Raw genomic sequence first — 26,763 nt, forward strand, 5'->3', positions numbered from 1 at the left:
AATGCGACTCACCCTGGTTCTGGTTCTGACCGCTGGTGATTCTGACTGCTAGACTCAGGCAGCCCTTCCACCTCACCTTTGCGCTCCTCACACACCTTCCACCTCACCTCTGCGCTCCTCACACACCATTGACTAGCCAAGTGAGTGAGCTCCCACGTTCTTGTCTAAAAACTGAGACTGGACATTTTTGCTTTTAGATCTGTATTTAGATAGTGTCTTCAGTATTCCAAGAGGGAACACACTTTCAGTTGATTCTGAAAACACTCAGAAAGAGTGACGTAGGAATAATTGCTTGGTGCTGCTATCTAGGCAATGTCACTTTTTGCCTTGTACGTGACCTTTTATCCCTCCAGGCAGCAGGAGCCTGCCCTTTACAGGATTAGTGTCAGGGGACAGGAGAGAACTGGCACAGGCAGGCAGATCCTGGATCCTCGATTCTACTCCCAACAAAATGAGCTAGGAGATAGCATTAAGGAAAATTGGGTTCTGGGGTAGTTTCCAGATGAGGGAAACAAGCTGCTCTGTGCAGCCTTGCTTCCCGGGGGTTGAACTTCTAGTTTATTAGCTGATCTAAAGGTGTCTGGGTAACAACGTAAGCCAGAACCAGTCTCATAAGTAGATATGTGTATATCCACCCACCCAGAGGTCTTAGAAAGTGAGAACAGTTTCAGGTTTTATTTTAATAAGACAGGAGAGAGAAAAGAGGGCACATGAATAGTGCCTGAGGGTTTGCACGCTCAGCTCCCATGACAGGTCTGTCCTTAGTGTCCAGAGGATGTTTATAGAGAGTTTTGAAGGGTAGGAAATCAGATTGCAGAACTAGGATGGAGCTTATTGGTAGAACTCTGTCTGTCGTGCGCAAGGATGTGGTCAACTCCAGGTTCAACACTCAGCACTACCAAAACAGACCAAAAAGCAAATGAGAGGTACGGTAAATTCCGACTTGGTAGGGAACACACACTCAGGCACCGTGTGCAATCCATGACGAGCTAGACCAGATGTGCTTGCTCCTTCTCAGGTCACTGAGATATGAGGCCCTTTTTCTTCTTTGTTTCCTTCTGTAGTTTCAATTTTTACTTGATTTGGTAAATCAAATTTTAAGCTTTAAGTTACTTACTGAATTGTAAGCAGTAGAGGTGTGTGACTCTTCTGCCTCAAACATCCTCTTGCCTTTCCCTGTTCCCGCCACCCCTTCCCTGTTCTCGCCATCCCACCCTCCACCTTCTTTATTCTCTCTCTCTCTCTCTCTCTCTCTTCCTCCCTCCCTCCCCCCCCCCTCCCTCCATTTGCCCTGGCTTTCTGTGTCCTCTCATTTTACCCCAGCATAGGATTTATCTGCAGCACTCTACAGTCTGTTTATCATCTGCCTCTTCAGTCAGCTGAGGTCAGGGACCATATTTATGAAACAAACCAGGCTGTTTTACCTCCTCTTGCCCAGCCCAGATGGCCAGGCACACAGTGTAGATGCTACTTAATGTTTACAAGTTCATAGATAAAATATTGAAGAGCCAGGCACTCAAGCAGCTGAAACAAGAGGACCAGCCTGAGGTACACAAAGAAATGTTACCTCAAAAACATGAGGAAATCAAAAAGCAAATGAAGCTGGACACATGACTCACACCTGGAATCCCAGCACGTGGGAGATAGAGGCAGGAGTAGCACTGCGAGTTGAGGACCATTCTGGGACACATAATGAGACCCTGTCTCAGGGAAAAACAAAATGGCCAGAGAGCCAAAGGATGGTACATACTCTATTCCCACACTGAGAGTCTGGGCCAGTCTACTCTTCATAGTGAGACCCTGTAAGCAAGCAGGTGTGCGCACACACACACACCTACCTACCCACCTACCTACCTACCTACCTACCTACCCACCCACCTAAAGGGAGAAGTGGGTAGGGAAAGTAGACAAAAATCATGAGCATGTACAGATTAATTTGTTGCTAATGGAGGTTTGTGGGGTTTTTTGTTGTTGTTTGGTTGGTCTTTTTGCTTGTTGGTTTTTTTGTTTTATCTTGTTTTGTTTTTGGTCCCTCAGTCCTAGTCACTCGAGAGGATGACTTCAACAACCGGCTAAACAACCGTGCTAGCTTCAAGGGCTGCACAGCTCTGCACTATGCTGTCCTGGCCGACGACTACCGCATTGTCAAGGAGCTACTAGATGGAGGTGAGAGCTGTGGCTGTGGCTGGCAGGGGAAAGTGATCCTGTTACTCTCCTTGAGCTAATCCGAAGAATAACAGTGACCATGTGTGTATTGGGGGCAGGGAAGGGGTTGTCCTCCACCCTGTCTGTGATAAGTTGTGACTGTTTTTTTAAATTATGTGGGGGAGTAGGTGTGTGCACCTGTGTCCAGGTGTCCTCAGAGCTGAGTGGCATTGGATCTTCCTGGAGCTGGAATTACAAAAGCAGCATGGGCACTAGGAACTGAACTTGGGTCCTCATTGCTAAGCTGTTTCTTCAGCCCCACTGTGAGAGTTTTCTTCATTGATGGCTCTTCCCAAAAGTGTCAACTTGTTCTCTTGTGACTTCCAGAGCAGGACCAGGAGAACAAAACCCTACTAACCTGTGTCACAGAGTTGCTGTGATCTCAGCCTCACTGCAGTCTCACGTAGGTCTGTTACTCTGAGCCATGGTGTCCTGTTCACACTCACACTTGTAGTCAGGGGCTGGGACAGGGATCTTAAGTTTGAGGCAGCCTGGGCTTCATAGTGAATTCCAGGCTAATCTGAGGTCTATAACTAAGCCTGTCTCCAAAGCTAGCAACAATACCAAAGCAGAAGGCTTCTCATTTGACTTGCCCCTTCGAGTATAGACTGTATTGACTTACTAAGTATCCTTAGGACCAACATAGTTTATGCCATGTAGTGAGCGTTCTGTAACTATCTGCTGAACAATGAATGGCTTCCCTTTCAAGAACATCAGTTTCATTACAGAAATAGAATGCTCCAGACTCTGGCTGGGCTGGTTCTTTCCAAATCTGGTACAGAGTTCACTGCCAGACACCTTCATATGGCCATTTCCTTCTTAGTTCCCCTTATCCCTATCCAGCTTCTGAAAGATTAGAGCCAGCATGTGGAGGACCTGGATCCCGGGTGAGGTAATGGCATGAGATTAGAGCCAGCGTGTGGAGGACCCCGATCCCGGCATGAGAATGCTATTCATTCACTCCCTACTACTTTCTGAAGGCCAGACCCATTCTTGGGCTAGAACCTCAGGTCCTCCTTCCTTCTCCATGGGGACCAAAAGAACTAGACCATCCTTTGAGTCCCTCACAGAAGAAATCTCTTCAAGATTGGTAGTCTGAGGGATCCCACTCCTTCCTCAGGTAGTCAGCTCCATGGGAACACCTTTTTAGTGAGCTGTGGTCACTTTGTATTTCCTACCATTTTTTCCAGTCAGCCTTCACAGGAAGTTCATCCTGTTCCCTAGCCTGTGCCTTCCAGGTCCAGGATCCCAATGATCTTCCAGCCCATGTCATGTCCTTGATTTGGGACACTTCCCAGGAACCCAGCCTTGCCACCTCCTGTCAAGCCATAAGCACACTGGTTTCATAACCAGGCCTTGCCCGTGCCCTCACCCTTCAAGGGGCCAGCCCTAAAGCGTGCCTTGGTCTGTAAGTGTACCTGGAAACCTGCTCTGCCAGGTAGAGTAGGGTGACTCTGTCCTTTGGAAAGCTCTCTGGTGAGACATTGCAGCTAAGCATCAGAACGTGCGTGTGGGGCTTCTCTCTCCTGTGCCTTCTAATCCGTGCGCCCAGTCATTGTCTCCTGGTTCCTGTCCCTGCTCCCCCAGCCCCCAGACAGATGACAGCGTTCATTCTACAAGGGGCCTTCGCACCCGCTTGCAGATCGAACACCTTTGAAATGAAGAAGCGAGGGCCTTTTATGAGGCTCCGTCCACCTGCCCCCCAGGCCAAGGCTAGCCCTTTGAGCTGTTCCAGGGACACGCTTTCCTGCCCGGTGACTTGGAACGGATACCCTGAGCCCCCACCTCTGCATTTCTCCCACCTGCCTCTTTAGGAGTCATCATTTATACCCTGCCCTAGTTTCCCAGCCTCGGGTCAAAGCCATTAGCCTGCTTGTTCCTCCCTTCTAGACCTGAACAAGTTGCTGTCACTCAGGGCCTGCAGGCCTGCCAATTTCTGACCCCTCTCCCCTTCTTGACCTCCCTTACTCTACCAGTGTGTGTGACCAGCCAACCAAGAGGCAGGATCCTGCTCTCTTGTCCTAGGGGCTCTTGTCTGTAACATTTCCAAAGTCTTTGACCTCTGCTGACCTTTTCCGAAGGGTCTGCCTTCCTGCCCATCAGCTTTACCGGAGTGCTCTGGCCACCAGCTTTGCTGTAGCAAAGAGGAAGGTTCTTTCTGCAAGACCCAAGGCAGGCCTAGGCACAAAGACTGTCTGCTCACAAGGTCTACAGGGAGTAACCACTCTTGCTGCTTGTTCTCTGAGCTGTGAAGAGGATCAAGCTGAGGATGCAGACACTTCCAGCCTGTAGGAGGCAGCATGGAGCAGTAGAAAACACACCCCGGGCTTCAGAATCAGCTAATCTGGGTAGGGATCCAGCTTCCGGTAACCTACAGGTTATCCTTGGTTGGTTCATCAGATGACACCTCCTTCATAGGACTGTGTGGAGATTAGTAACAGGTGTAAAGTCCCTGGCAGACACATGGTAGATGCTCTGTGACAAGTAGTTACTCTTTTTTTCATTTTTATTGGGGTGTATCGAGTGTATGTAATAACGGGGTTCGTGTATCGTGCTCCTGATCATTTCTCTCTCCCTCCTGCTGTCGCGCTGGTTGTTTCATTCCCTCCGTTTCACTCTGCTTTCATGGCCTCTACATGAAAGTGTTTTTATGTAGCTGAGTGAATTCTCAGATCCAAGCTGACAGACATGTTTCTATTATCCATAGCAGTTACCGTGACGACTGAGATAGTTACACTCTGGGTGGGCAGCTGTAACTCCATTTCTCTTCCTGCTTCTCTGCCTGCACCGTCCCCGCGGCCTAGAGTGCTGTTGCCTTTCCTCACTTCTCACCCCATCTCTTGGGAAGCCTTTTCTGCTTGTCCACCTGTTTGGGTACCTCCTTCCTCCTATGAACTGTGCCGTGTTATCCGAGAGCTCACCACAGACGCTCAGGATCATTTTCCAGTGACCCCATCACCGTGAAAAGGTACATGCTTTGGAGACGGACTTGACTTTAAAGCGTGTCTCTGTTACATCCCATGTTGAACTATTTGCTATCTCTGAGATCATGGACCTCGGGACATCTTAAGGGTCAGGCACACCATCTCTGACCCTAAGACTCTGATGCTGACAGATGTGTGACCATGGCAGAGGGATGTTGAATAAGGGGCACTGTGTACATGAAAGAGGAAATGCCTTCTTGTCACCGAGCAGGGAGGTGGAACACGTTACAGAAAGACTCCTGGAGGAGTGGGTGATCCCCTTTCCAGCAAGAGCAATGGGGAGACAGTTCTCTTGTAGGATTTAAATTAACTGGTGGCAGTTTTTCTATCCTACAAGAAGTATACTGACAGTATGTTCTCATCCTTGGTGCTGCTGCCTCGGGGTGTTGTTTACTTAGAACAGGAAGGTTGTGCTGCCACACTTTCAAGTACACAGAAAGATGGAGGAGGGCAGGTGGGCACTGTGACCAGCAGCGAAGTCCCATAGACGCATCCCAGCACACCCAAAGCTGGTGAGCTCACAGGAATGCGCTCCCATGGGCACCTGTCTGCCTGAAGCACACCTCTAATCGTGGGGCTTTGACTTAGTTCCTTCAGAGAAATAAGCCCTAAAGCCCTGAGGTTCACTGTATACCAGTGACACTCTTGGGAGAGGTGATAATACCGTTTGTATCAGCCTGACACTTAGCTGTTCTTCCTGCAGCCTCTAGCACCCACCCCACGTTCCCGCCTCCCTCTACTTGTGCAGCTCCTTCTGCCCTGTGTCCCATTGGGGCCTTCTCAGGTGGGTGCGTTTCTTTCTACCAGCCAATCCCCAGTTCTGCTTCCATCCTCCCTGTCCCTGGGACTAGAGCACAGCATCACTTACTAAACTAAGGTAGAGTGCACACCAAGAGTCTACCTAGCTTTTCACCTCCACCTCTTTACCTACACACTGGCACACTACCGTGTGTATATTTTTGGATGCACTAACAAATCTCTGAAAGCCCTGCATGGCTTCCTGACCCACCCGTTCTTAGTGTCCTGCTGCCTCTCTGTCTCTTCTTCCCACTGCTCCTCCCTGTTTCACCACAGTGCTCCTTACCTCAGAATGCCTGGCCCTTCAGAAATCTAATCCATCCTCCCCAGGCCTCCCTCAGCCTTTCCTTCCCACTTTCAATGTTCCTCTTTGACCCCTTCTCTGAGTGCCTGGCTGGATCGTTGGTGTTAACCTGCCAGCATCCTGAGGCAAAGAGCCTTTCCAGTGCTGACATCCTCCTGCAGCAGCCTGTGGTTAACCCATCGTCAGGACCAAAACTCGGCGTTCTGTTTCTTGTTCCACTTCACTGTCTGTCCATCTGTCTACACGAGCAGATGTTGCGCTGGCAGCTTCCTTTGCCTGGGGCTGTCTTCCCTCTGTTGAAACTTCACACCCAGCAGTGCAGACAATGATCACAAGTTCTGGTTCTGCCACCCACAATTCTCCTTTGTGCAAACCCTTTCTCACTGTCCATAAAACAGAGCAGCTACCACAGCTGCTCTCAGGACCCTCCTCCAGCCCTGGTGTTCTGTGCAGCCTCTGCTAAGTCTCTTCTAACATCTATCAAGCATTTGCTATAGTAGTTAAATTTTTATTGCTGTGGCAAAATACCAGTATAAGTATTAAAGAGAGAGAATTCACTTTGCTCACAGTTTCCGAGGCTTTAGACCATCGTGGTGGGAAGATACGACAGAGCATGTAGAAAGGACCGGAATGGGAGGGAGACATTTGCTGAGCACCTCTCCTGTCACAAGTCTCGACCTAGGCATCAGGCCAATAACTCTGATCCAGACCTGGGTGTTGGCATTAAGGAACTCAGTTTATAAGAAAACCAGACATTGCCGGGCGATGGTGGCGCACGCCTTTAATCCCAGCACTTGGGAGGCAGAGGCAGGCGGATCTCTGCGAGTTCGAGACCAGCCTGGTCTACAAGAGCTAGTTCCAGGACAGGCTCCAAAAGCCACAGAGAAACCCTGTCTCGAAAAGCAAACAAAAAAACAAACAAACAGGGGCTGGAGAGATGGCTCAGTGGTTAAGAGCATTGCCTGCTCTTCCAAAGGTCCTGAGTTCAATTCCCGGCAACCACATGATGGCTCACAACTATCTGTAATGAGGTCTGGTGCCCTCTTCTGGCCTGCAGACATACACAAGACAGAATATTGTATATATAATAAATAAATAAATAAATATTTTAAAAAAAAACAAACAAACAAAAAAAAAACAGACATTTAACAATGACTCTGAGCTGGTGATGGTAGCACACACCTTTAATCCCAGCACTCGGGAGGCATAGGCAAGTGGATCTCAGTGAGTTCGAGACCAGCCTGGTCTACAAGAGCTAGTTCCAGGATAGGCTCCAAAGCTACAGAGAAACCCTGTCTCGAAAAATCAAAAAAATAAATAAAAATAAAAGCTGTGACTCTGATGTGATAGTGGAGATCTAGAGAATGTGCTGTGGTCACAGGGATCTTAAGCTCGTGTTGTAGATACCTGTTGTCATCCCAGCACTCAGGAGATAGAGACAGGAGGGTCCAGAGTTTGAGGCCAGCCTGGGCTATATGATATATGAGACCCTGCCTAAAAAAGATGAGGGGTTGTAGTAAGACACACCTGTAATCACAGCACCTGGAGGCAATAGAATCGTAAGTGTGAGCAGCCGGGCTACATATCGAGTTCAAAGATTCTCTGGCTGTACAACAAAACCATGCCACAAACAGAGCTTTCTGAGTCTCCAATAAGGCAAGGAAAGCCTGGTCTAGGAGATGGTATTTTCTCTGCAAGGGTAGATGTGCGGTCCCCAGGCTGGCAAGGGCAGTAACTAGAGGGGGCCTGTGTTCAAAGCATGGAAGATGAGGCGTAGTCCACTCTCCACAGCACGCAGGTAGTTCAGAAGGGTGGGGGCCCTGGTGTCTGGTCGAGAATGGAAAGCAAGAACTGGCTGCTGAAGGGTTGTGCTAAGGAAGTTCCCTCTAGGGCAAACAATGACATTTTCAGGAGAAACATGAGAGGTTTTGGGAAGTATGGGTTTGGTTGCTTAGATGGTTTTGAGATGCAACCTAATGTGTTCAGGCTAGCCTGGACTTTCTCTGTAGCGGAGGGTGACCTAGAGACCGTCGGGGTGACTGGACGAGAACAGGCAGGAACTTCCAGGGTAACTGTACCCTTCCATGCTTTTGCTTTTCTCTCTGTGAGTCCTGCACATCCTGAACTCACTCCACATATATGACCATAAATCTCGCATGGTGCGGGATGGGGCACCAAGACAGCTCCTCAGTCCTTTTTTTCTCTCCTCTGATCTCTAGGCCCTCCCTTATGAACTCCCAAGTTGTTTTCTTCTCCTATTTCACAAAGAAGGTCCTGTAGTCAGAAGGGAACTTCCTCACTGCTGCCATCTTCCCACCTGCCTGGCTGCAGAGCGATGCCTTCCCTCCTCCAGTACTGAAGCACTTCCTGAGACCAGCCCTTCAGGGGCTCTGGTTCTTCTTTCTCAAGAACTCTGCTCCCCAATTCATGCCTTCCTCTCCTGCCTTACTTCTTTCTCCTTCCCTAGATGCTCATGTGCACCAGTGTGAAAATGTGCCTTCATCTCATTCATTAAAAGAAAAACAAGCCTCCTAGCTATCTCTAGAGCTCATCCGATTTCTTGCATGCTATAGTGACTAAAAATTTCAAAGGAATAATTGCCCCCCCATCATCCTGCTTTCTCAGCTTCTCTTGTTTCCCGAACTTCAACTGTTAACGTCAGTGTTAAAATTACTTAAATGGTAGTACCGTCATTGTCTTGATTTTCAGATCCAAAGCTTAAGTCATCCTGAACTCTTTTCTCTTCCATTCCATGGACAGTACTTTAATAAGTCCTGTTGGTTGTCCCTGGCCCCATCATTTCTCATGTACTGCCCTGAGAAGACTATTTTCACAGTTTATTCCTGTCCCCTCAAGCCTCCACCAAGTCACAGCCAAAGGGATTATTGCCCTTAATATGTCATGTCCCAGCCAGACAGTGGTGGCACATGCCTTTAATCCTAGCAGTCAGGAGGCAGATTCGAGGCTGGCCTAATTCACAGAGTAAGTTCCAGGACAGCCAGGGCTATACAGAGAAACCCTGTCTGGAAAAAAAAAAAAAAAAGCAAACAACTTTAAAAAACAGTTTCCTACTAAAAAAACAACAAAACAAAACAACTTTGACCCCACCATTGAAGTAACAACAAATGCCAGACTCCTTACCAGAGCCTTAAAAGCCCTTTATCATCTAGAGCTCTGCAGCTTCATGTCACTGCTCTCCCTGGATGTCAGTCTTCTTCAGAAAAACTAAGCCCTCGTTGTCTCCAAAGGATGGCCACCCCATCTTCAGGCCTTACTCAAATGTCCTGTCTTAGGGACTTCCCAAGCTACCCTAGTAAAAGTTGCTCCAGTGCCACTTTATCCTGTTACCCTACTTCGCCTTCCTCGTGGCACTTAACTTGGCACCTGCAGATGTAACATGAGGGCCAGGCTGCTTGGGGTTTGTTTCCTGCCCTATACCCCACAGCCAGCAAGCCCCAAAGAAAATCACAGATCTCCATAAGTTATAATGCTGATTGGCCCATTAGCTCAGGCTACTTATTAGCTCTTGAAGCTTATATTAACCCATTGTTCTTATTTATGCTAGCCACATGACTCAGTACCTTTCTCAGCCAGGCAGGTCTTGCCTCTTGGTGGTCTGGGCTGGAATGGGAGGAATGGGCTTCCTCCTTCCTAGCATTCTCCTGTTCTCATCGCCCCGCCTCTACTTCCTGCCTGGCCAATCAGCGTTTTCTTAAAACAAGATTGACAGAATACAGACAATTCTCCCACACCTTGCAGATCTGTTTGTGTCATTGTTATCTGTCAGCACATGGAGTCCTGTGGCCACAGAGACCTTATCTCTCACGATTGTAGACAGACAGTCCACAGTGAGCATAGGGAAGGCAACTCACAGTTACTGACAAGGAACTTGGTGCTTCCCAGTCAAGATGGCTAGCGGGGCAGGCAGTTGGGCTGGGTAGGTTTGAACAGGAAGACTGGAGGTCATTTTCTTGGGGATGGCTAAGGCTGCACATTGTCCATGGGCAGTATAGCTGAAGGTCCCCACTGATGCAAGCCCAACAAAAGGTACGAAGCAAGGGCCCAGGAAATGGGAGGAGGTGCTGCGCTAAGGCAGTGCATCTCACATCATCTGCAAAAGATTGGTCTCTGTTTTCATCTGTTCATCACAAACCACTGTCTTCTACACTTGATTTTAGCCAAAATTATGCTGAGAAACAATAATACTTAAGTACAATCAAAATGAATTATTAGAAAAAGGGATGTTTTCAAGAGAAATGCCAACTACATGCCCATCTTTGTTATTAGTGTCCATAGACATAAAATGACTCTGAAAGTCACTATCAAAGTGTCTTCTAGAGGACAGATGGTGAGGTTCACCGAATGGCACTAGTTCATGGCCCCCACATTAAGCGTCACTGCTGTGCTGGTCCTCTGGGCAGAGGGGAGACCGATGAGCGGAAGATAAGATAGCCTCTGCCCTCAAGATCGTCTTTCAGGACATAATCATGCTGCATGCAGAGGGGTCAGAGGCTGCAGGCACCGGGAACTGTGATCCACCCCAGCTCTGCCTTATCTCATCTTTGTGATCACAGCCCCTCTCCGGCATCACTTTTTTAGCTATAAAATGAAGAGATCATAGTGCTGACAAAAAACGCCTCCTTTTGCTTGGCATAGATAGAAAACCTTTGTGCTAGCAGTTGTCTAGGGGAAGTAGGGGGCAGGTAATAGGCACAGGTTTGCATGAAAATATTCTAAAGTAGATTATGGTGATGGTTGTATGGTACTGTCTTTATGCTAAAAAGCATTAAATGATGGGCAAACTTCAAGGCATGAAAATTATATTTCAGTAAAGCTGTTGAAAAAGAAAAACTCTTCCATACCATTCCAAACTGAACAATTCTGGCTTGGATGGGCGGCTGGCTACTTGGAAACAAGTCAGAAAGCCAAGAGAACTAGAATCAGCTCCTCGTCTAGCATGGCAGATGAGATGACCCATCAGTGATATCAGTTCTTTTTCAAGAGCGCTATTGAGAGACTGGAGAAATGGCTCACTGCCTAAGAGCACTTGCTGCCCTTATAGAAGACCTGAGCTCGTTCCCGCACCCAGTGTGAGCTTCTCATAACTACCTGTAACTCCAGCTCCAAGGCACCCTACATCCTTTTCTGGCTTCCACAGTCGCCTATGCATATGTGACACACACACCCACATAAATAAAAATATTTTAAAGAATGCTGTTAAAAATTTAACTGTAGCCGGGCGGTGGTGGCGCACGCCTTTAATCCCAGCACTCGGGAGGCAGAGGCAGGCGGATCTCTGTGAGTTCGAGGCCAGCCTGGTCTACAAGAGCTAGTTCCAGGACAGGAACCAAAAGCTACGGAGAAACCCTGTCTCAAAAAATCAAAAAAAAAAAAATTTAACTGTAAACATTCTCTTACTCTTAATGACATTTTGATTAATTTCATCATATTATCTTAACAAATATCTGTTGCATACCCCATCCCTTGAAAAGCTTAAAATTTGTCAGAGTAGAAACATTAGACAAATAATTACTAAATTATTAGCTAATAATATAAGTCCTATTATTGCAGAAGAGTAGAAGGTACTACAAGAGGATAATGAAAACCTAATCTAGTCCAGGGGGCTGAGGGAAGTCTTCTGAACAAACCCACGTGTGCTGAGATCTGAAATGTAGATACTTGAATGTCATTTAGCTTGAGACAACCCTGTGGAGGGAGAGGGCCACTCGTCACCCTCAGGGACCAGCAATCATGGATCCAAGGACACTAACAAGTAGGAAAGTTTGACAGCAGTGGTTCTCGACCTTGCTCAATCTGTGACCCCTTAATACAGTTCCTCATGTTATAGTGACCCCCAACCATAAAATTATTTCATTGCTACTCCATAACTGATTTTGTTACTAAAATGAATCATAATATAAATATCTGATATTCAGGACATCTGCTATGTGACCAACCCACAGGTTGAGAACCACTGTTCTGTGGTATTATCATTGCAGTCCACATCTTGGATCAGGTGCCGTGTAGGACCACCATAATCCTGAGTCCTGCCCTCAGCACTCAACCAGGTCAGAATGAAACTTCCTTTGCTCATCCCCAAGGTGAGGTCCTTCTGTACCCTAGGGCCTGTGGAATCAGTGAGTGGCTGAGCTGGAGACAAGAGTCTGGTCACCATGGCTTTCCAGAACCATCTGCCATCCAGGCACCCGCATTTCATCAAGGCTCTAATGGGCTCCAAGCAGTCATCAGATGAGCCTGGCTGGCATCCGGCATGAGCTCATCACAGCCATCAGTAGCAGCTGGAAGCCAGGCCTCCCCTGGGTGAAGGAAAGGTCAGCATTGGCTAGGCAGGTCGTTCCGGGTTCCATTCCTTCACCTGCATAGTACCTGGAAACAGTTCCCAAGGCCAGCTGTGCTTGCTGGCTTATTTATACCCCTCTAGGGCGTGTCTTAGAGAGGAAGAAGAGAGACCTTGCTTTAGGAAGGGAAGGTATCAAATTGAAGGTCAGTGCCTACCAAATAGCAGCGAAAGGGTAGACTAGATGTGAGTGGGAACCAAGATTGCCTCCCAGAAAGGAGTCTTGATTCTAGCATTCCTGTGCTCTTTCCTCTGCACAGAAGCCTGACCGTGTCCTAGAGGAACCCAGCAAGGATATTCTCTGTGAGCTTGAGCCACATGCTCCTTTCTGAACTGCATGTTGAAAATGAATTCTTTTCATTATAACAGAAGGGAACTTACCCCCTTGGAAGTAATGGATCCCTGTGTGGTAGGAAGTGCTGCCTGGGTGTTGGGGTCTGGCACGTACGTCATTCTGACACCCTGTCCAACCTCCTTTTTAATAGCGTCAGTTTGCTGTCCTAAAATAAGTTAGCTTGTGGTACCCAGACTTTCCACTATGATATTTTGTAACTTTGAATGAACATTTACCTTATGATTTGCTCAAGTGCCTGTAAATCTAAATTTTCCTATTTATTCAGCAACTATTATCTCTCTTTCTGCAGCTGATCACCATCATCTTTGTTTTAGGCTTCTCTGGTGATCTTCAAGCATCCTGGCTGATTTTTTTCACCACGCTTACTCAGAACTGAAATATCTCCTTCCCACTGAAGCACATTCTCAGATGCAGAATATGGACGTGGTTGCTTAGGTTCCCAGAATCTCACCTGCTTTAGCACATGACAATAAGTAATTGCTGAGTAAGTTAATTTATAAATAAGCACAGGCAATAAAATAGACTCTTCTCTTGTCTTCCTTCATGATAACTGAGGACAAGGAGGCGGAAGACCCATTCTGGCGTTGAAACAGGCATTGTGTTAGGTAGAACTGCAGGCCCAGATTGAAGGGAGGCAAAGGAAAGGACAAAGCTACTCTAGGAAGTGGAACCAAAACAAGCCCTGAGCCTGTATGCTGTGTAGAGATGCTAGGAAAATGGCCCCCGCCGGACTGTTACGGAGACTTGAGTGCTGAAGGCCTCTGGGATGGAAGAACCAGGATAAATTTGTAGTCAAAACAGTTTTGAAGTGATTGTCATGTGTGTATCTTTGACCATGATGATTTTTACTTTTACAAAGATACACTATAAAGTTTCATGGAGCATTTTAGGAAAGAAGTTTATCAAAGGAGGATACATGGTGGGAAAGAGGTGTCCCTGCCACATCTCTGGTCCTCCTCAGGGTAGGCCTTGTAACTTTCCTACGGTTTGCCCTATGCCTGTTGTTAGCAGTTAGCACCATGGGAGACAACCACATGAGTGTCATCGTGCGGTTGTGAAGTGGGTTTCACTAGGGTGAAATCAAGGTGTCTTCAGAGATATCTTCCTTTTAGGAGGCTCTAGTAAAGAGCCTGTCCTCCCACTTTGTCCACTCCATATTGGGCCTTCATTCCCTGCTTTGGAGACCAGCCACCTCCAAATAGCAATGGCCAATTGAGTTTCTTTCATATTTCATCACCTTGGCATTCTTTCCCCCTCTTCCTCCCTTTAGAAAGACCCTGTAGTTGTGTTGGACTAAACTGGATAGCATAAGGTATCTCGGAGCCAACTGATAACCAAACTTAATTGTGCCTGTAGCGTTCAAGCCTGTTCATGTCCCCATGATATATTCACAGGCTCACAGGACTTGGGAACTTCATTGTGGGCATACTCTGCCTAGAACACTCTCAGAGATATTTTATTCATACTTTGTTTTTATTCTTGTTTTTGAACAATTAATGGTTGCACATAACACAGACTTCAAGAGTTTTTAGTAATAAAAGTCTTAATTCCCACACCAGCTTCAACCAAAGTATTGTCCGTTCTCTCTGTTGTATTTCTTCTTTTTCCTCCTTGCGGTTAACTAGAGCAGGAATTTTTGGTTTTGTTTGTTTTGTTTTTTTTATTTTTCGAGACAGGGTTCCTCTGTGGCTTTGGAGCCTGTCCTGCAACTAGCTCTTGTAGACCAGGGTGGCCTCGAACTCACAGAGATCCGCCTGCCTCCCAAGTGCTGGGATTAAAGCCGTGTGCCACCACTGCCCGACCAAAACCAGTCTTTAATACAGCCCTTTTGAGATAGATGTTTTCCATACTTTCTAATGCCAACACTCACCCAACAGTGACCATTTGGCATGTGGCCTTCTTCTGTGGTATGCAAAACTCCTTCCCCCCAATATATCTATATTGGTCATAGTGTACTCACTGATACATACTGTTTTAATGCCTGTAATTCATTACTGTCCTTAACTATATTTGTGCTAAAATTGTCTCTGATTTTACCAGGGTAGCATTCCTCTATCTTTTTCTTTCTTTCCTCCCTCCCTCCCTCCCTTCCTCCCTTTCTCCCTTCCTTTCTTTTTTGTTATTGTTTTATTTTGTTTTCTTTTGGTGGGTGGGGGACAGGGTCTCTACAGAGCCCTGACTGTCCTGGAACTTGCTATATAGACCAGGCTGCCCTTGAATTAACATCCTCCTACCTCTGCCTACCAAGTGCTGAGATTAAAGGTGTGCACCAACATGTTTCTTTTTATTCTTTTAGCATTAGCAAGACAGTTCAAGCTCATCTTTGCCCACCTATTTCTGCCTTGCCTGGGATTTTTTTGTGAGCAATTGTCTTAGAAACTGAAATCTAGTATTGAGCTTCTTTTCTTCCTCGTTTTTGTAGTTTTTTTGGTTTTACTTGAACAAAAATAAACCGTGCATGTGAACTGCCCCTTCCTTCACTGCTCAGCTGGTGGCACTGGGATTGGTAACTCTAATGACAGCTGTAAGCTCTTTGTCTCATGGCTTTGCAGTTTTAGAGGAAACGTAACGATCTCAGCACAGTAAGACTGGTTGCCCGGCAGCAGCACTTCTAGCTCCTTGACACAGTGGACCAGGGTCTTAGCTTAACCCTCTCTGTCACCTTGACAAAGCACCGTGGCATGGCCTCTTACAAAAGGGGCTCATGGAATCCATGGCCTTCATGGTGGGGAGCATGGCAGCAGAAACACAGGCGTGGTACTGGAACACAGGACGCTGAGCTCACTGGGAAGGACTTGTGCTGTTTGAAACTTCAAGACTCATCCCCAGTGACTCATCTTACTAGTACCAGATGAATTTCTTTGTCCTTTTTTTTTTTTTTTTAATGTTCTTAGACTTCACCAGAGGACAGCCATGACTCCACATAGGAGATGGCAGAGGAAGGCGGCCTGGGCACACTTCTTGCACTTTGTTAACCGCCAACATGTTCGGGTTTCTGTGGGGAGTTAGGGAGGGTGTGCATCAGGTGTGTGCCGCCTTACTGTTTGAAATAGGATCTCATTGATTCTGGAGCTCACTGTATTGTCAAGGGAATTTTGTCAGTCACAATAGAAGGGAAATATTTTACCTAGTTACTTGGTTCTCTTACTACAAATGTATTTGAACATCATTTCATGTATTTAAAAACCATTTCAGCCAGGTGGTGCACACCTTTAATTGCAGCACTCTGGAGGCAGAGACAGGTGGATCTCTCTGAGTTTGAGGCCAGCCTGGTCTGTAGAGCAAGTTCCAGGACAGCCAGAGATACACAGAGAAATTCTGTCTCAAAAAAAAAAAGTAACCAATTGGATTTTCTTTGTTTTTTTGTTTTTTGCTTTTTGTTTTGTTTTTCGAGACAGCGTTTCTCCATGTAGCTTTGGAACCTGTCCTGGAACTCGCGCTGCAGATCAGGCTAGCCTCGAACTCACAGAGATCCACCTGTCTCTGCCTCCTGAGTGCTGGGATTAAAGCTTGGTCTTTGTTTTGTTTTGTGGTGCTGCCCCAGTTGACCTGGTGCTGTCACTTTGTAGCCCAGATCAGTTTCAGACTCACAGCAATCTTCCTGCTTCATTCAGCCTTATGAGAGCTGGGGTCATAGATACACATAATACTCCCTTATGTTTTTGTTTGTTTGTTTTAAGATTTGTTTTTATTTGTTAGATGAACGTGTGCTGTGTGAGAGCAGCTGCCCGGGGAAGCTAGAAGTAGGTGTCATTTCTAATCTGCCCTTTACCTGTGCCACAAAATCTGAATCATCCTGGATCAGCTCTGGGACAGACAGGTCCTCAGCACTCATTAGGGCAAAACGCTCTTGAATAATAATCCAGCCCAGACAGGGAGGTCCATCAAAGTGGTCCTCTTGGTGTCTGGGCCTGTCGTCCCCTCTCCTCGCCCCTCCTCTCCCACCACTCTCCTGTGTTTATTTTTGAGACAGCCACCTGATAACGGCTAGGTGTAGAGCATAAACTGAAAGGTTGCTGGCAGCAGCCTCTGTCGGGAAATGCAGTCTTACGGGGAAGATGAGTGTTTCTTGCAGCCTTGATAAATGCTCAGACCCATAGCCTATGACATTTGACACCATATAAAAGACACCTCTCCCACACTTGCGACTCTCTTCACACTGGTAAGTAGTAAGAAGATCCCACTGGGATGTTCCATTGCTTATTTGCAAAGTCAACTCTGCGGAAGTCTTCCTGAAGTGCAGAGCGGAAGTCTATGAATGTGCCTTATTCCAGGATCTAGAGGCTCACTCGTTGCTTTTATGTTTTGTTTTGAGACGGTGTGTTGATGTCTAGCCTAGGCTGGTTCAGACTTATAGCAGTCCCCCTGCCTCAGTCTTTCCAGTAGCATGAGCCACCACAACCAGCTTCAGCCATTGCTTTAACTGCTAATACTTTTCAAAGCAGAAGTCTGGACTGAGCTGTGGGAAACAGACTTGTAAGTGGAAGCCTTCTCTCCATGGCTATGGACATCAGCTGGGATTGGTCAGCAGACGTTTAAACATCTGGTCAGCTCAGCCCTTTGGGGTGAGCAGTGTTTTATAGACAACCCATCAAGATTGATTGGCCTTCTAACTGAATTAGCCAGATGTGGGCATTGTGTGCCCTTTCCTCAGCCTCCTCCAATGTTGTTAGATGAAAGCAGACATGCGATTAGCATGTTTGAAGATGATGTGGTTTTAGTGCATAAACAAAAGATGCTGCCTCCTCCAGCCTGTGGCTCTGCTGCAGATATCAGCAGTATAATTACAAGCCTAGACCTGAGCTTGGCTTCCTCAGTCTCAGCTGTTATTTGCAAGAGGGGGAGGGGAGTGGAGTCAAGGCTGACAAAGCCTAGGGACCCAGGTTTTTATATAGTCCCCTCTGAGTTCTGCTTCATCCAGGGCACACTGACACCTTGGAGGTGGTGTGCTGGACTGGGAGGAGGAGGAATACAGCTAGTCTGAAACCTATAACTTCAGAAAACTTGTCCAAATTTTTTTTTTTGTTTGGTTTTTCAAGACAGGGTTTCTCTGGCATTGGAGCCTGTCCTGGAACTAGCTCTGTAGACCAGGCTGGTCTCGAACTCATAGAGATCCACCTGCCTCTGCCTCCGAGTGCTGGGATTAAAGGCGTGCGCCACCACCGCCCGGCTTGTCCAAATTTTAAAAAATGAACTGAGCTTCTGCGCCCAGTGCCATCACATGCTAGGCAAGTGTCGTCAGCATGTCAGGGTCCCACAGGTTTGAGTGAGCTGGAGTCTGAGGCAGAAGACTTGCCTTTGGCTTTGCTAGCTCCGCGTGTGTCAGATGTATTCCTTTGGTTATTTACCTTCTCTCCTGACCACACTAGTCTGCATATTTTCCTCAGAACAAGCAAGGCATTTTCATGGTGCCAGTAGCTCTGTTGATGTTAATATTCTGTAAGCAACTCATGCGGTGTCTCCAAACCTGCCCTCTTCCCACTGTCTTCTGCTCGCCATGCTTGGTGAGCGGCATGTCACCATCTGCCACCTTCAACAAGAAGGCATGGTTAGTCAGTCTGGTGCCTTCTGCCTCCATGTTTAACAAGCCCCATTACTTTCCCTCAGCTGGGGCTCTAGAGAGCCTACAGCTCTAGAGCAGCCTCATTGTCGCCCTCCCTTCTCAGGATCCCCAGCCTCCGCCCTGCAGAACTGTTTGCTCTTCCTGCTCTAAAACCTTCAGCAGTTTCCAATACCTCCAAGGTCAATCCAGAGTCCAACCCTGCAACCCTGGGGCCAATACCTGCTAGGCCCACAGCAGGATGTCTGGGAAATAGGCAGGAGCTGTCCAAGGCCTGCTGGACCGCTCATGCCCTGGCAGTCATCCCTGTGGGAAACCCTTCCCTACTTCTGCAGCTGTCCATGTGTGCCCAGCTTCTGGAGGCTGCTCCTTACATCGTCTTTCCGATGTTCCCTGGTGTGCTTACACAAGGAGACTCAGTTCTCACCCTCTTCCCCCACAGCAGTTTGAGAAAGCTTAAAAGGTACAGGTTTTAAAGATCTGGAAAACAGATCCCTGTACATCTTCTCCTTGCACCCTTCTCTGGGCGCCACAGATCCTGCCACTAGTAGCCCTGGTCAGGTTATTAGTGAAGGAAGAGCACCCAGAACCCCTTCTCTCTGCTGTGAAAGTAAGGTAGGCAGCTCCCTGCTCACCACCCAGATCCACACCTATTCACGGATGGTACCTGATGTAGGAAGGCAGTTAGAGGAAACATGGCAGTAGCTGTCACCACCTGCCAAGGCTTTTATCTCTTCTGATAACTAGCTAACCACAGAATAGACTCTTACATTTCCCATGTGTGTAAGTAGGGTCCCAGACTTTGGGAACTTGCATAGGTTCACCTCGTAAGTGGCAGGATCATTGTGTTATATTTTTATTATGTTCCTACATGCCATGTTCCACAGTCAGCACTACAGGGTAAAGTGGGTTCTGGAATGTTGCTTGGATGATTGGTTGTTTGAATGGATCAGTGTTCCTCCCATTGAACTTGGCTGAGTAGCTTATGCCAAGAAGTATGGATTTTGTCTCATCTCCTGATGCCCAGCTGTACACAGACATGTTCCCTCCCACTCAGTAACAAACTGCCTGGAACTCTTTCCTGGCTCATATTTACAAGAGAATGTGATAAATTCCGTATTGATCCCTCCTGTTCCACTGTAAATTTTGCAAAAGATGATTAAATAGAGCAATAGAGTCTGCAGGCATTGTGGCTCAATATGTTGTGGACTGGTGTATCGACCTCCTCCATCCAAAGGCAGCCAGCGCCTATCCCTGCTGCCCCAGACCAGTAATTAAAATCCTGTGAGACTGGGATTTAAAATCCAATCATATCCCTGAATCAAGCCTTCTAGCCTCCCCATGTGAGGAGTGCAATAAGGTAACGGCAGGAGCATGTTTATGTCTGTGCTGAAGCAGTCCCCACAGGGTGGGTAAGAAATGGAGAGTTGGTAGCCCTGCTGGCTAAATCACTTCACCCTGACACCACAGCCACTTGTAAGACAAGCTGTGGGTACATAAACCAAAGACCACAACTGAAGCTGTAAGAGCAAAACATCAAGCACAAAGATTCACAAGCTCTGCTTCACTGTGTGCTTCTGTCCCACAGACAGTGCGCTGAGTTTCAGCGAGTGAGCTGCTCCTGATTGGTCTGCTTGGGGGATTTGGCAGCCAAATGTGTGAGGATTTCCACCAGGACTCTGACTTCATCTGAACTGAAGCTAGACTTCCTTGTATTAGTCTTGCAGCCAGGATCAGGATTTCCCTAGAAGAGACAGCATCTTCTTCCTCACCTCTGTCTTCCTCATACCTAGCATGCTGATAGACGCATAAAGGACTCTCGGTATCTTTGAATGGACACGTGAATAGATAATTAGCAGTTAATACGGAAAGATGGCTCAGTAGTTAGGATCACTTGCTGCTCTTGCAGAGGGCCACATGGTGTTCACCACCATCTGCAGCTCCATTTTCGGAGGACCTGGTATCCTCTTCTCACTTTCATAGGCACCAGGCACACAAGCAGTGCATAGACCTACATGCAAACAAAATACTCATTCATATAAAATAAGAATAAATCTTAAAAACAAACTAAGTGACATTTCAATAGTACACTTAACAAGTAGCTATCCATTCAATGCGTGAGCACTTCTGCTGCTGGGGAACTTAACTTTGCCGTAGTCTACCTTGGACTTTCTGATGCTTAGCAAGCCAGCCATGGGATGTATCCAGGGGTCTTATTATTAATCTCCCAGTTCTGCATGGTAGCAGGCCTGGTCTCCTGAACTTTTTTTTTTCTCTCCAGTCCAAACCACCAACTAGTTGGTTCCCTGAGCTATTTTTCTCACATGGCTCTAAACCCTTTTCCACACCCGTTGTGGTTCCCAGAACAATCTCTCTGCTTTGTCTCTGTTCCAAAAGCTATGACTCCTCATTGACACTTCACCTCTTACTGTCAGTCTTCTGTCAGGTGTATTAGGTACCCTTCCACCCTCATCACATCTACGGATTTAATGAGTAGCCCACCCCTTGATATCCAGATGAGAAATAAACATGCTGGATACAGCCAAACCACTTACTGCCGCTGGAAACCTCTCTGGTCTGTCTTTTACCCTTTTCCCTCTGGGGTCTGGTTGTCCATCAGCCACTGACTGACATTCCATGTGTTGCTGGCATCCAGTGTCCTCTTGTGACCACAGGGTTTTCCTGAGACATCCCATCAAATGTCTGATGAAGTCCCCCTTTGCCCTTACTACCTGGCCGAGCTCACAGGTAATCCTGACACAGGAGAAGAGGCTAGTCTCGTATGATTAATAGAGACCATCAGTTGCCAGCAGTCACCCCACTTCTTCTAGAGGTTCACAAAGCCCCCTTGACGCATACGTTTGGTTCCGGAGATGAGGCAGTGTATGGAAAGTTCATGGTGAGAGGACGGAGGAAATGGCCGGAAGGCTGTCCGTTTCACTGAGGTTATTTGTCTGCCGTGCGCGTGTGCACAGCACGCATGTGAAGGACAGGACAGCCTGTGGAGTGGGTTCTCTCCCTTATATAAGTCCCTGGGCTCGAACTCAGATAATCAGACTTGGTGGCCAATATCTTTACCTGCTGAGCCCACACGTTGTTTGTCTTCTGTTCCTCTCTTTGGTCCCAGCTCCCCAGACCCATGGTGCATGAGGGGAGGGGGGCAATCCAGCTCCTCACTCCTCCATCCACAGCGTCTACCTCCCTACAGTCTGGACCTGCTGCTTCCACTGTGTGGCAGTTCTTGCCTTTTTGTGCTGTGGGACTGTGTCTGAGTGAGGCCATGAGGAGGTAGATAGCTTTCTGTCCCCCAGATTCCTGAAGGCTGTGGATCATGGGAAAGGTTTCTGGGTGCTGTCCAGGAAGTTGAGTTACTATAGCTCACAGTTTCCTTTGCCCCAGACTGGGAACCCTGAATAGGAAAAGAAGAAATGCTTTGCCGTATCCTTTCTACAGAGATGTCTGTCCTCAGCCCATGAAGAGAAGGAACTCCTCTGTCTTGCTTGGCCCCAGAGCATCTCAGCACTTTGGAAGGGAGTCATCAGGCCTTTGGTGGCACTCTGAGGTGGGGTGGGGGTAGTAGAGCTATCTTCTTTTTTTAAAAATGTAACGTTTCAAACATTTATGAAAGAGAAATGAACCCTGTTTTAAATCTTAGCTTCACTGTTCGCCTACTGTATGACCACGGGGCAAATTATTTCAACTCTGAGCCTGTTTTCTCTTCGTGTATGAATTATTCAGGCACAGTATGTAAAGACTGTTTACCCAGCAAGTGTTAGCGTGTGTCCCTGTTCTTACTCTTCTACCAGACCCAGGCAATCTGTAAAGTGGGGTGGGGAGGACTCCCCTGCTTCCTTCACCAATGGCAAGGATTAAATTCATGGGTGTAGTCAGCAGAAGATGCAGCCTGGGCTGCAGCCTTCTACCTGTTGTTAGCTGAGTGCGTCTGATTGTGTAGTGTAGAGCCCTGGTCCTCAGGAGGCGGAGCTCTCTCGCTCCTCCACTGTGCTTCCCTTGTCACTCTCGCCAGCCTCTTAGATGTCTGCCTCTGAGGACAGAGAGAGCTGGTCAGGGTCTGGCCTCCGAGGTACGGGGACTGACTGTGGTAACTGGCTTGTGGCAGGCCATGACCCGAAAAGGGAATAAGAAGAATAAGGACCCAGAGGGGAGGACTGAAGGAACTACACAGATAGCATGACAGAGAGTGTGGTGACAGGGAAGGCTTGTCACAGACGCTTGTCCAGCCATCTTTCCGAGTGCTTCCTTGATAGGGATCTTATTTCCAAAATACCAGTCTGCCTGGAACCTCTTATCGTGGAGGACATCTCTAATACCCACCAAAACCTCTCGCTGGGGATAGGAAAGAGACTGCCAGAATCACGAAAGTCAGGATGAAGGGGTCAGAGAAGCGAAGGTAGATGTGAAAAGGAGTGGATGACAAAGCCTTTACAGAGGTCGCTATAATCTTATCTCAGCCTCATTCAGTCTTCAGAAAACCCATAGAGGTGGATGGGCCAGCAGTCACCACCAGAACAGTAGAGAAGTGCTCAGCCAGCAGCTGGTACTCCTCACCCACCTGCCCCTGCTAGGAGGGGAAGAGCTTCTCCTCTCCTCTCAGATGGCTCTCCCTTACAGGAACAAGGGCGTGGTCACACACAGTTGCTGTCAGGAAGGCTTTCCCAGCACACAGAACAACTGTCGTGTTCTCTCAGCCTCAAAAGATAGCTCCTGAGGAGAAGACAGTCTTCTCGCACAAACAGGAAGAAGCGTGTGCTGGCCCTGTGCTGGTGTCCAGCAACAGTGACCATGCATAGTGTGCAGTTCTCGCAGGAAGACAGGCAGAACGCTATGGGGGTATAGACGATGGTACCCAACCTTTGCTGAGTTCTTCTCCAGTTCCAAACAGTCTGTGGGAGGGAGTAAGGAGGCCTTCCTGAAGACAGGTTCAGTCTTCAAAGATGGAGTCAGTGGAGCCGAGGGAGCACCTATTCCCGACGCAGTAGAGAGAAGTGAGCTCTTATGAGGGTGCTTTCCCACCTGGAGCATAGTGATTATGTCAAATCAAAAGCAGATGCTGACCTGAGAAGAGCAGCAGGCTCCCTAGGCACCAGTGAGCCAGGCCTCTATCACCAACACCCCTTCCACTCCCTTAACCTTCCTGGGTAAGGAGATCTCAGCCAGCCACAGCAGCACCAACCAGCACCCGTTCCTTCTTGCCCACCCAACCACCCCTACCCTACTTTCTGGGCCCGATCCTTATTGACAGATCCCCCAGAATCTGAAGGAATTCAAGACAAATGGTTAAGAGGATGGAGTTAATAAAATTTGAAAAATTGAGGCCTGTCACTCCACTAAACTTTTTTCAATACCACTGACAGAAACATATTTCCCCAATGAGTGACCTTCCACAGCTGTAGCGGGCAGGCGCAGCCGCAGCCGCGCTGCCAGGAAGCCAGACTGCTATTTATCAAATATTATAAGCTGGGACAACTAATCTGGAGCAGGAGAGGAAGGAGGGGTCCTGCACCACACTGCCTAGGGTGCTCCAGGTGTTTGCCCCAGCCCCAGACAGCCAGTGGGAGGTGACGGATGGCCTGCGATTAGTGCTCCCACCTCCTCCCAGCTCTATCACTTGCTCCCAGAGGCCTGGCCCTCAAGACCAGCTGCTTGGCCTGGAGGGGCCCTGGGTGGGAGGCAAGGGGAGGTCAGGCCAGGGCACAGGCTATCCTGATGCCCCCGGAGAGGGCAGCCGGGTGAGGCCCAGCATGGTTATTTATTGGAGTGTAATGGTTTGTGGCCATTGGTCGTGAAGGTGAAATCGATCAGTGGTAGAAGTCAGGTTCTATCAATTATTAGAGCAATTAGTCAAGTCAGAGGGAGGGTATGAGTCTGGGGGAGTAATATTGGATGGACATTATCCAGGTGCCCTGCCTCAGCCTTCCTAAAGTGGGGCAGATGTGCTGCCCTTAGGCTCCAGAACCTTGGAGAACCCGACTGGTTTCCCCAGTGAGTAGCCTGACCTGAGAGTCTTCTGGACTGGATCCAAAGCCCAGCACAGCTATAAAAGGAAGCCCCTGTGCTGGCTGGCCCAGGTGCAGAGATGTCCTACCTGTCCCCACCCCATGCTTTATGAGAAGTGACACGGCTCCTGCTAGAAATTACTCAGTGGCCAATGTTTATGGCACACATTTTTCATTCTGTAAGCAAATATAGATCACTGACAGCACTTGTTTGAAGCAGCTAATCTCACCCTCTCTTCTTTCTTCCACTGCCTTCTCTCACCTCTCCCTCCCTCCTCCCCTCTGCCCATGCCTCCTCCCTTCCCTCTTTCCTCTCCCTCCTAGAGATTTAATCCCACTGCACACAGCACAGCTAATAGCAGAACTCCTTCCTGGCAGCCAGAGAAAGGAGAGCCCTCTCCACTGCTCCAGGAGACTCCTGCCCCGGCTGTGCTATGGGATGAGGAGGATGCTGTCTGGCACTGGCCCCTTGGACCTTGCAGGACCCCATTCAGTGCCATGCCAAGAGAATTAACCCTGTCCTCCTTGAACTCTGTGGTTCTTATCTGCCTGTCCTTCAGTGGCACAGTGGCCAGTCTCAGTCTGTGTTACTGTCATGAGCTCATCATGTCCCCATAAGCTCTTGGAGAGCTGAGTTTGTGCTAGACTCAAAGGAGACTTATTCCTAAAAATAGGAAAAGACATCTGCAAAGGAGACAGGAAGACTGGTCACAGGATTGAGGGGAGGATTTGAAAAGAGTTCTTAAAAAGCTCAAAGGAGTCAATGGCCAGATTACCAGTTACTACAGAACAGTAAGGAGGGATTTAAACAAAAACAAAAACAAAAAACAAAAAAAAAACATTCCCAGCACTCAGGATAACAAGGCAGGAGGAGCTCCATCAAGTTCAAGGATAAGGGTGGGTTATGTAGTGAACTTAAAGGCCAGGTCCCTCTTAAAACAAAAAACAAAAGTATGAGGGGAAGGGTTGGAAAGAGCTCACGGGTTAAGAGTGCTGCTTTCAATTTAGCAGAAGTAGCTAAAGAAGGAACTGCTCATTGGCCCTGCCAGTCCCCATCCTGCACACGGATGGAACTGCTGGAGTGCCCAGTGAGCGCCAACTCATTTCCAAGAAAGGCTCTGTCCTAAAAGACTAGAAACAGTAGTGCTGGTAACCACGTGATCGTTCAGTTGGGCTGTGGGAGAGCCTTTCTGGGCTCAGTAAACACCTGCGGTGAAGTAGGATGGTCCCTCCTGAGACACCTGAGGGTGTGGAGAATCGGAGTTAGGAAAACTAACTAGGCTAGAGTGGACTCCAGGCTCAAAACAATAGGCCTGTGGTGATGGTTGATCTCAGGCCAGTTTCCCTGTCTGTATCTTGGCAATTTTAATTCCTTAGGGTTTTGAACATTAAAAGACAAAAACCCATGCAAGAAGTACAGAGTCAAGCATGAATAATGATCAGTAGACTGTTCCTGTCACTCCAGGACATCTACTAAAAGACCGGAAGCGTACAACCGAGTTTGGCAACGTGGTGTCCACAGCTAGTATCTGAATTCCATATTCTGTGTATTATAAAATATATATTAGTATTTATTCCTAATTGAAATGATCTTATTTTTCATTTTTATGGAGGAGGTGTGATTGTTTTGTTGAGATAGTGTCTCACTGTGTAGCCTTGACTGCCCTGGACCTCCTGTCCCTGTCTTCTGAGTGCTGGCATTAAAGGTACATGTCTGACTGTTTTCTTACTTGAAACTTCCCTGTGCCCTTCCTCCTCCCACTCAGACAGCCACATACAAGAGCTTAGTGATTTTACCACCGTTGCTAAGTTGTGGATTCTAAAGAAGCAGAACTTCAATGGGGGAGGGTTTCAAAGTATAAGTTCCCACAGGCAGATTTAGGAAAACTGGCTTTTGCTCCTATCCCCAGTGATCAGATATCCACTGTGAGCAAGGTCCTGTGCTGTGTGGGTCCTCGTTACGTCCTTACAGCAGCGACTAGGCTAAACTCCTCCTAACTCCTGTACATTTCTCTAGTAAGAAAGGAGCACAGGGATTACTGAGTAGTTACTGCCGCATGCTGCAGGTGATGTGCACTTCTTTCTGGTGATATTGGAAGGCAAGCCTATGAGGCAAGGCCACTTCTGTCCTCAAGCTCCATTCCTTCGGAGTTTGCAAGGTAGCTGACACAGAAATAACAGT

At 47.7% G+C, this 26,763-nt stretch overlaps 1 protein-coding gene across 2 annotated transcripts in view; it reads left to right on the forward strand.

Annotated features, from left to right (window-relative positions):
• Nucleotides 1-26,763, forward strand: part of Clpb (caseinolytic mitochondrial matrix peptidase chaperone subunit B) — a 123,296-nt gene that overhangs the window by 62,216 nt on the left and 34,317 nt on the right. The window contains exons 5-6 of one of the 2 annotated variants that reach the window (XM_041676408.1): nt 2,038-2,166; nt 5,893-5,973. In XM_041676408.1, coding sequence (XP_041532342.1) covers nt 2,038-2,166; nt 5,893-5,973 — 210 coding nt within the window. The remainder of the gene's footprint in view (nt 1-2,037; nt 2,167-5,892; nt 5,974-26,763) is intronic. The other variant, XM_041676409.1, reaches the window with a different exon arrangement.

This window comes from Microtus oregoni, unplaced genomic scaffold (assembly GCF_018167655.1).
Source record: "Microtus oregoni isolate MIOR12 unplaced genomic scaffold, Mior012 000027F_ref0000203, whole genome shotgun sequence".
NCBI lineage: Eukaryota > Metazoa > Chordata > Mammalia > Rodentia > Cricetidae > Microtus > Microtus oregoni.